The sequence below is a fragment of the Protomyctophum bolini genome (assembly GCF_963924005.1).
Source record: "Protomyctophum bolini genome assembly, chromosome: 24".
In the NCBI taxonomy this organism is placed as follows: Eukaryota; Metazoa; Chordata; class Actinopteri; order Myctophiformes; family Myctophidae; genus Protomyctophum; species Protomyctophum bolini.
Window position 1 is genome coordinate 3370442 of NC_137885.1, and position 10660 is coordinate 3381101.

General features: G+C 44.1%; 1 protein-coding gene across 1 annotated transcript; it reads left to right on the forward strand.

Moving 5' to 3' along the window:
* Positions 1-870: 870 nt before the first annotated feature.
* On the forward strand, positions 871-2372 carry LOC308311683 (uncharacterized protein; the record flags this gene model as incomplete). Its single annotated transcript, XM_080758473.1, has 5 exons — positions 871-874; positions 968-1069; positions 1334-1498; positions 1868-2032; positions 2161-2372. 5 exons carry the CDS (start codon positions 871-873, stop codon positions 2370-2372), a joined length of 648 nt encoding a protein of 215 aa, XP_080614599.1.
* Between the last annotated feature and the right edge of the window lie 8288 nt (positions 2373-10660).

Sequence of the window (10660 nt, forward strand, 5' to 3'; positions counted from 1 at the left end):
TTTATGAATGCAATTGATATTCAGGTTTCGTATTATCTCTGTCCAGGTGAAATGGGGCGGGGGAAACCAGGACGGTGCTGGCTCAACACTTGGAGAAGAGGTCGAACAATGCAATGCATTTCTCTCCAGGATAGCCGTAACAACGAAGCATATGTCCAAAGAAGGTGCTGTATAATTGTACATTTTTATAGTGTAGTGTGAATAACATGATTGTAAGAATTGTTGCAGAACTCCTCTCTGTGTACTTGCAGGCCGCAATGACATGCTGACCCTTTTGGCCATGAGCTGGAACGATCACAAACGTGACAACATGGCCAAGTCACTCTCCCAAAGATACCACAAGGTAGAAACTGTTATTTCATGTATACAGGCGTGCATTCATGTGCACTTTGCATGATGTATAACCAACCAGTGGTCCTTGAGGGGGTTCCAGGTGGTCCCCAGCTAAATTGAGTGTAAAATGAAACCAACTGGACCCCATATGGGACCCCTTTTACAATTGAGTTATTTTTTGTGTTAAACATCTGCATTTACGTTATTTTAACAACATTATCTCCTATAGTACCACATCAATATAGCATGGCATTGTGGACAAAATCTTATCGAACAATAACAAAATGTTCTTTAGTCTTGGGGCTGACAGACTAAATGTCATCAAATGGTGGTCCATGGCTCAAATACAGAATAAATAAAATTATTTTAAAACATAGAAATCATGACATGAATTTCTGTCTTTGTAATGGTTTTGTTTGTAATTTCAGACATCTAAGGTCTTAAAAACCAAGTTGGCAGATCTGGAAACAAAAGCCTGAAGGCAGAACTTCAACTTCAAGACCACAATGTTGAAGAGAATGTGCAAGATCTAAAAGAATGGGCAGATGGTAAGAACATGATGAACATGGTCTGATATAAAAATCTGAATATTTATTCATTTTTAAAATTCACACTGTTATTCATTGTGTTTCAGGACAAACACAAGATCAAGGCACGCTGCAGGCTTTGTGTCGGAAGATTGAGGCCTTCACGAGCAGCATCAAAACCAGGAAGCAACGCATCTATAACAAAAATGGTAACATTTTAGGCCTATTCTAACAGTCCCAGCCTCTCTGACTGTGTACAATGTGTTTGGGGCAGAGTTACAGCCTCTCTGTCTTATATTAGGCTTGGTTCACACAACATTCAGTTATGTCTGTGTCAGCCTTTTATGTAATGGTTTTCAATGGGAATGGAGTGGTTTACTGGCAAAATCGGCACAATGCCAGAAAACTGCTCGTAGGCATACGTAGGCATAGCCAAGCGTGTGAAACCAGCAATAATTTGTATTTCTTCTCAGACAGCAACAAAGGACGTCACAGAATCCGCCGGAAGTTACTGCAGGAGAAAGACGCTTTGAAGCTCATGGTGGAGGAGTACAACAGCCTGGTTCCTGAGCAAACCGTGTGCTTCGACACTATCTTGGACAGAGAGCATCCTTGGCCGTGGCAAATTTCACAAAGTGGTATGCATTTAGCCACTTAAACCCCAGTGTCTGTATACTTGGAAAACCATTGTGGAAAATGGCAGATTGACATGTCTGTGCCATTGTAAGGTTGTCCATTGGCTATTTTCAGACATTTAATGTAGAGTGGAAACGGCTGATAGTTACTAGTAGAGTCCTGAGGGACGCTCAACAATTAATTGTTCAGAGTGCTCCATAGAGATACAAAACCAGAGGTCTAAATGGGTTAAGAGGTTAACGTCCTGTATGTATTCTTCCATGTAGTTGTTATTATGTATATGATTGAATACTGATACATGATTACATGAATGATATATGCATCTACAGTCTTTGTGCACTGTCTCAACCCTCCATATCTATGTATTACAGGGTCTGTTGATTTCAGCACCAAGAATAAGGTGTTCAATCAGTGCATGGCAGTTCGCAGGCTTCAGGAAGAGAAGTCTATCCTCGTGAGAGAGATGAGGCAGCACTGGGATGTTCTCAAGGCCAGAGCCAGTGTATTGTCAGAGCTTTCTCCCCATCAGAGTGAAGGTATGTGGCAAAGTAAACGTGCACTTCTACTAATTGGTTTTTATGTCATGTTTCAAGAGATTATGATTATGGTGTGAAAGATGTGTTTCATCCCTATATAGTGAGTGACACATTGTTCCTTTGTTTAGGACATCTACCAGAGGATGCAAGGAGGGGTCTCGCGTGCCTCATCCGTAAAAAGGAGATGCATCTGAGACATCTGAAGAGGCGCGTGAGGAAGCTCTACATAGACGTCATGAACGCAACCGACGACAGTCTTGTTGAAACAGTAGACATTTTGGAAGAACTTGAGTGCGCCTACAGTTCAGAGTCCGCATCGTCTGACTCTGATGTTGAGTAGGACACCCAGCTACTGTCAGACTGTTGAGCGAGACAACGAACTGTGTGGGCTGGTCTCAGACCTACCGGTGGGATTATACCAGGGACAAATTACCTTTTGTATAGCTCTTCCTTGGACCTCACGGAGCTACATTTTCAAGATTAAAAAAAAAAAAAGATCTACAAGCTCGTAGCCATGCTATGAGTTTGTAGATCTGCTACATTTCAATAGCTAAAGTATAACGATGCTTAAAACACCAAAAGGGGTTCCCGTCCTGAATGGGTTAAAGGAAATGAGGCAGGGCTAGTATTTTTTTATTATTTGTTTTCTTATTTGATCTCTATTTTGATCTACTACTAATCTTGAATGGAGAGTACTGAGAAATAAAGTGTGCAATGGCTTGTAATTTCTGATGCATTATTTATATATTTTTGCAAGATCACAGTAAAAACAAATTTAATTCAAGGATATTTTTGCACATACTGCCTTTATATTTGGTCTTACAATTTAATGTTTCCAACTCTGGCCAAGATATGAAGCCAAACAATTACCATGAAGATCACAAAAGGTATAAATGCATAATACTTTTACTAAAAGCTTATGTTAACTCAGTTGAGAGAAATGGTTGGATGACATCACCTTTCCTGTAGCCTACGATAAACAGCAAGGCTTTTGCACTCCTAAACGACAGGTGCGTAGGAGAGGGACAATGTCATGAAAAATAAATAACAGTAGCCTGCAATGAAACCCCTATGGGGACACATCATGGTCTGAAGATGGACATTCCACATTCCAGGAGGATGTGAACTGGGGTGGGGAGATGCAAAATGTCCCCAGGTGGTTCCACTCATCCTCAGCTATACCATTGTAGTCATAAGAGCAGGAGAACATGGTATTCCAGCTCATAGTGGTGGGAAGTAAGCAGAATTGAGGAACCGTTAGCCAGACACACTCAACATTGTAGGGGTACAAGCCTGGGAATTTGCGGCTAGATATATTGCCAGATGAAGACTAGAATTCCAACGCATTTTACACCTTTTTAAGATCGTTTAAAGATCTCTAGAAAATGCACACAGCATACCATGTATGCATTTGTTTGGTTCACATTCGCAAGAATTCGTTATCAACTTCAAGAGAGTATTATATGATAATGCACATGGCCTTCATAATTTATGGTTTCCTCTCTACATCATTTTCATAAAATATTCCTAAAAACATGATACTATCTTTGATGGTGCAATAAAAACTGACATTGAACAATGGAGGTCCATTGAATACAGTGCCTATAAGATGAAGTACTCCCATCAGCGACTATGTGTATGTACAGTGTCAGCCGGCCTTCAACTTACTATATCAGGGTAAGCATATACGGTACAGTGTATCAACCTGAACTATATGAATGAATATATGTACAGTATCAACAGGGCGATTATAATCAGGATTAAAGCTGATCATTATTATTACAGTAGATTTTCCTAAATCTAAGACTCAATCTGATGTAGCCTGGCTCCAGCCATGAATCGCTACCATTAAATAATATATGTCCTGGCCATGAAGTGAAACAAAATGAAAATTCAGACTGATTGTCAGGCAAACTCAAATGTAGTTACAATTATTGAATTATAATTTTTGTGTGACTATTATCCAGATATAAACTTTACATTAGTTAGTTTTATAAATGTACATAAGTACAATAACACTGGTTATCAACCTGTGAATTAGGCCCCCCAGGTCAGGGGTACCCAAATTATTATGGGGAGGTTGCCTGATTATTTGCAACATTGTTTTCTCACTAAACAAACCAACATAGTCATTGTTGGCCAGTAATATTAGTATTATATCAATGTAATATACATTAAGTTTTCCAGTAACTTATTACAATCCAGATTATATTAACCTTGTTCACCAAAGACGGAGTGCCTTCGATTCCTTTTTTCTTTTCAAGACTACAAGTTCCTTCAAGCAGTACAACTTGAAGGAAAAACCTTTTTTATCTAGCAATGTGTTGAGAGCTTGTTGATCTGTTCTATTTGAGCATGCTATGTACTAAAGTAAGATGCAAATGTAATTTGCTTGTCTGCACCCAAAGGTCAGGGGAACAAGAGGGACAGTCAAAGGCATCAATGTCATCCAGGAATTTACTCTGAAACTCCTTAGTGATTGTGCTAACTTACACTGGTGCAATTCCCTGGCCCTGTGTTGCGCCCAACAACAGTCAGGGTACTGCTCGCTATAACATGTGGAGTTCTGTGCAACCGTGCCCACTGCCCAGGCCAATTTGACAAACAAGTCACACCAGACTCTTTCCTGATGTAAACCTGATCTGTGAAAAGAACAAGCTTAAGGTGCCAATGGTCTAGGTCTGCAAAATGTGGTGTTCTCTGGTGAACGCTGATGAGCTGCATGGTGCAGGGTGCAGGCTATGAGCACAGATCCTCATGGGTCCAGACCCTCATGCCACCTTCATGGAATCTTTTTCAGAAATATGCATAGCAAGCTGGAAGTCATTTTGTAGGGCTATGACAGGGCTAAACCACACAAAGGAGCAAACTGCAGGTCCGACAGTTAGGCTTATTGCAAACCAATGTTAATATCAAGAGCACTATCCGAACACAAGACTAGACAGATGGATTACCCAATGAGCCAGTGGGGCTGGGACCCAGGGACCCTGGTCCCTTGACTCTCAGGGTTCTCCTGGATAACTAGGTTATGCTAAAATATGGGCACCTCCTCAGTATTTACAGCAGTGGTTCTCAAACATTTTCATGTCAAGGGACATACCACAACAATGTGGGCGTCCTTGAACGGGTACTTTCTATGCCCCAAAATGACCCAAACGCTGTCTCTTGTGAAGACAGACTGCCTGTCCTTTTTGGTCAGTGTCTGTCTGTCTGTCTGTCTGTCTGTCTGTCTGTCTGTCTGTCTGTCCGTCCGTCCGTCCGTCCGTCCGTCCGTCCGTCCGTCCGTGTGTCTGTCTGTCTGTGTGTGTGTGTGTGTGTGTGTGTGTGTGTGTGTGGGGGGGGGTGTGTGTGTGTGTGTGTGTGTGTGTGTGTGTGTGTGTGTGTGTGTGTGTGTGTGTGTGTCTGTGTGTGATAATCTGTTTAACATATAATCATAAATGCATACTATTAACAGTAACATTGAGGTATTTAGTTATTGAGTGACACACACACACACACACACACACACACACACACACACACACACGAGAGAGAGAGAGAGAGAGAGAGAGAGAGAGAGAGAGAGAGAGAGAGAGAGAGAGAGAGACAATATTGCCAATTGACTGATTAGCCAATGGGGAAGCGGTTCATATTAACACAATAAATTACAAACTACAGAGAGGTTTTTGCGCGCGTTGAGGCAAGTAGGAAGAGAGAACTAAAGCCCACCACACACCGTCTGCGACCGTGTGCGGCGCGTTGCGGCGCGTTGCTGCGCGTTGCTGCGCGGCGCCGCGTGGCGCCGCCTGGAAAATAGAACTGTGTTCTATCGGCGCGCCGGGCGGCGCGGCGTGGCGCGACTCCGCGCGGCGGACGGAGCCGGTGTGCGTTAGGTTCATTGAAAATAATGGAGGCGGCTGTGCGCGCCGCGCGGCGCCGCGCGGGGGACGCAGCCGGTGTCGGGCTTAAGGGAGAAAGAAGAAAGCAGATCAAGATCAAGATACTACCGGTAAAGTTGGAAATACGTTGGAGGTAAGATGATATTTAGTGCATTTACTTCGTCTGTGTGTGTGTGTGTGTGTGTGTGTGTGTGTGTGTGTGTGTGTGTGTGTGTGTGTGTGTGTGTGTGTGTGTGTGTTACGTGTGTCTGTCTGTGTACTACTGAGGGTCTTGCATAAGCTCTTCCAGACTTGGTGAGATTGTTCTTTAGAATGTATGCAATTCTTTAGTATAAGCAACACCAGAATGCTGGTCCTCGGTGGAGTGGTTGTTGTATTACTGCATTTGTTTTACTGGAATTAAGGTTAAAAATATGTTTTAGCATGGGGTAGGCATAGTTGAGGAATAGGGTTAGATTTTGGCACTGTTTAACTGAGCTTCAGGTTAGAAATAAGGTTTGACATAGTTTTACTGAGGTTAAGGTTAGGCATAAGGTAGGTTTAAGCATAGTTTACTTGGGCTACGTTTTAGGAATACCAGGCTGAGCTCAGAACTGAGCTCATGTATGTGTCTAACTAATATATTTTTGTTTCATGCATTTTCTCCATAGACGATGACCAAGCCAAAGAAGCAGAGCTGTCCCCACTGTGGGGCAGAAAACAATGCTGCCAAAAAGGCCTGTGGCACCTGCTTTTTAAGCCTTCTGAAAAGGAAGGCTTTCTTAATAAAGGAAGATAATTTGAAGAATAAGGACTATGGGTCCAAAATAAAAAAACACGGGAACGAGAGCAGAGTTGTGGGCTCTGCCCAGCTAATGGTATGTGCTTCCTCTTTTGGTTCATTTATTTTAGAGAGTATAACTGTATATTGTCAGGTAGTCTCTTCATGTTCTATATGACAGACTAGTGGTGTTGATAAAAGGTTGACCAATGAATGCTGCAGTACATTATCTTTCCTCGGGTACCTCAGACATTCTATAGCAGCATCCTTGAGCAGAGGTCTTCAAGGTCAATTACCCCTTAGCTGAGAGAGAGATGAAGCAGGGACGCCCACTACATAATTTTGTGTTGCAGATTAAACTTTTACTTTTCTTTAATACATTATCCTTCATGTACTATTTTCATTTTATCACTTACATCCTAAATAGCCAAATAAGGTTGAATTCGGTTTAATTTTACACTAAGGAGTTACACACAACTGTCCGTTTAGCTGGGGACCACCTGGAACCCCCTGAAGGACCACTGGTGGTCCATGGACCACTGTTTTTAAAACACTTCTCTACACAAACTATTTGTCAAAAGTAGCTGATCTAGAAGCTCACGTGTTGCGCTGCGATGTGTTGTGAGCTTGGAGATCGGTTATTTGTGGTGAATGTAGCCCACCCCAGAATCGGGAGGCTAGGTTTCAAGTGGTTAATGTAATACTTTTTTAAATATGTATCGCATCAATTCTAGACTCATGTTCTAGAGAACAGTTTTGACCAGTTAAGATGCTCTGTGCAAGGTAATGGCTTATCAATATGTGTGCTTGGCATTCATCACACAGGCTGCCTTGCCTGTCAATTATCTGTTAATATTTTGTGTATTTCTGTATGCAGATTCGGAAGCTTCATGTCTTGGGCTATAGCCCCATTTTGCTATTTGGGAGGAAGAAGAAGGGGTCGGACACAGTTGTGGCGGAAATGATCACACATCTGTGCCCTGACGGGTCCGGGCCGCTAAAAATCTTCTTGGAGAAGATGACAAAGCTGTATGAGCACACAGTTAAAAGTAAGGCAATGCTTTGGAGTTTGTAGTGTGCTGTAATTGGGATATGTTTTTGCTAAATCAGGTGTTGTACAAGTTAATGGGCGACAAGTGCATGGTATCTACCTAGCTGAACTTTTGTCTGAAGTGTGTTGTAAAATGTATGCCCCATGTACGACTGTGTCTCACCAAAAATGTAGATTTACACTGTTATCTTGTAAATCGTTGAAATGCTCACTGAAGCCCCATAAAGGATTCATAAAATGTCAGTCACCGGGTCACCCTCACCCCAAATGTTAACATCCCCTTAACACTTCCTTCATTGGCTTCTGGCCTCACCCAGTACTAGAACACTGATGCTGGCTTACAAAGCAACTAAAGGCATGGCACCGCGACCCCCCTAACTTCAAGACATCACTACTAACCTTCCTGGTCACTTAGATCTTAGCATTCCTAACACAGGAATGCTTCTGACTGACCCCTAAAACACCCTGCACAACCATCCACACACCCCAGACTCAAACTGTGAAATAAACTCCAAATTGCAGTCAGAACTGCAGACTTGCTCAATTTTTTTCCGTAGCCTGAAAACTCACCCTTTCACACTCCACCTAAGCCACTAGCACAGACCTTTCAGACTCCACCTCACCCCCTAGCATGTCATGCTCCCTGTATCACCCTTGTGTTCCTTTTTCCTCATGTTTTTAGATTTTCTTTCATCACAAAATATGCAGAATATCCTTTAGATGGCATGTTGTTAGACACTACATTGTTCTCTTTGCACTATACAAATGTGACCAGTGACCCGATTGACAAGTTCATGTCAATCTCACATTTGTAAGTCAAAATGAAGTGTCAAAATGATATGCTGATTGCTGATATGTATTTCAGATGCTCAACGGTTCCAGCATGCAGAAGCATCTGCCTCCCTCTCCTCTCCTCCTCCCCCCAATCCGGAATCCGCCGAGGCTGGGACTGGAGGCGCCGAGGCTGGGGGAGCCGAGGCTGGGGGAGCCGAGGCTGGCGTCGAGGCTGGAGGCGCTGGGCCGGTAGGCGCCGACGCTGGAGGCGCCGAGGCTGGGGGAGCCGAGGCTGGCGTCGAGGCTGGAGGCGCTGGGCTGGTAGGCGCCGACGCTGGAGGAGCCGAGGCTGGCGTCGAGGCTGGAGGCGCTGGGCTGGTAGGCGCCGACGCTGGAGGATCCGAGGCTGGCGTCGAGGCTGGAGGCGCTGGGCTGGTAGGCGCTGACGCTGGAGGAGCCGAGGCTGGCGTCGAGGCTGGAGGCGCTGGGCTGGTAGGCGCTGACGCTGGAGGATCCGAGGCTGGCGTCGAGGCTGGAGGCGCTGGGCTGGTAGGCGCCGACGCTGGAGGAGCCGAGGCTGGGGGAGCCGACGCTGGAGGAGCCGAGGCTGGGGGAGCCGAGGCTGGCGTCGAGGCTGGAGGCGCTGGGCCGGTAGGCGCCGGGACTGGAGGAGCCGAGGCTGGAGGTGAAATATTCCTTTCAAAGTTGATTTGGCGGCCCCCTGTAGTAACTGAGGACCCCCTATGAAGACCCATTTTTTATTTTTTTATTTAACCTTTATTTAACCAGTAAAAACCACATTGAGACTGAAGTCTCTTTTACAAGTGTCAACTGGCCAAGACAAGAGGCAAAATACGTGACACAGCTCTGCCACAACAACAAACAGGACAGACATACAATGCTCATAAATACAGTATGATTATTGTATTTATTATATAACTAGAAACAAAATTTCAAGAAATTTTACTGGGTGCCTGAAGCTTGCCAAGTCTGTGCAGCATTTGAGCCACGGACCACCATTTGATGACATTTAGCCTCAAGAAGGGTCCATTTGGTTACATGTGAGCCAGGTCTCCCCATTGACTTTCAATGGGGTATTTTGTCTTAGTTTATTGCGCATTACGTTGCCACCAACATTCTAATGCTAACATGCTAACATGCTATCATGCTAACATTTTAATGCTAACATGTTAATGCTAACATGTTAATGCTAACATGCTAATGCTAACATGCTAATATGCTAACATGCTAATGCTAACATGCTAATGCTAAGATGTCTGAGCTGTAAGGGTCCATTTGGTTTCGTTCAAGGGGGCGGACCGGTTCCGGCGAGCCGCCCTGCTTCTGAAACGGTCGAGAAATGACAGAGTTACGTGTTTCCCCGATTTTCTCCATTGACTTTCAATGAGTGTGTGTGCACATGTGTGCATGTGCGTTCGTGTGTGCGCGGGTGTGAGAGGTGGTCAACTTGGTTTAAGTGCATGGAGCAAGTTTCAAGACTGTAGCATGTTGCAAACAAAAGTTATAGCTGTGTAAAGGCCAGCCAATAGGAATACAGAGGGGCGGGGCTTAAGCAATTAAGCCATTACAGCTTGTTCCTATTGATGGTCTACGTCCATGTACCAAATGTTGAGGCTGTAGCATGTTGTAAACAATAGTTAGAGCTGTGTAAAGGCCAGCCAATAGGAAGACAGAGGGGCGGGGCTTAAGCAATTAAACATTTACAGCGTGCTCCTATTGGTGGTCCAAGTCCATGGAGCAAGTTTCAAGACTGTAGCATGTTGCAAACAAAAGTTATAGCTGTGTAAAGGCCAGCCAATAGGAATACAGAGGGGCGGGGCTTAAGCAATCAAGCCATTACAGCTTGTTCCTCTTGATGGTCTACGTCCATGTACCAAAGTTTGAGGCTGTAGCATGTTGTAAACAATAGTTAGAGCTGTGTAAAGGCCAGCCAATAGGAAGACAGAGGGGCGGGGCTTAAGCAATTAAACATTTACAGCGTGCTCCTATTGGTGGTCCAAGTCCATGGAGCAAGTTTCAAGACTGTAGCATGTTGCAAACAAAAGTTATAGCTGTGTAAAGGCCAGCCAATAGGAATACAGAGGGGCGGGGCTTAAGCAATTAAGCCATTACAGCTTGTTCCTCTTGATGGTCTACGTCCATGT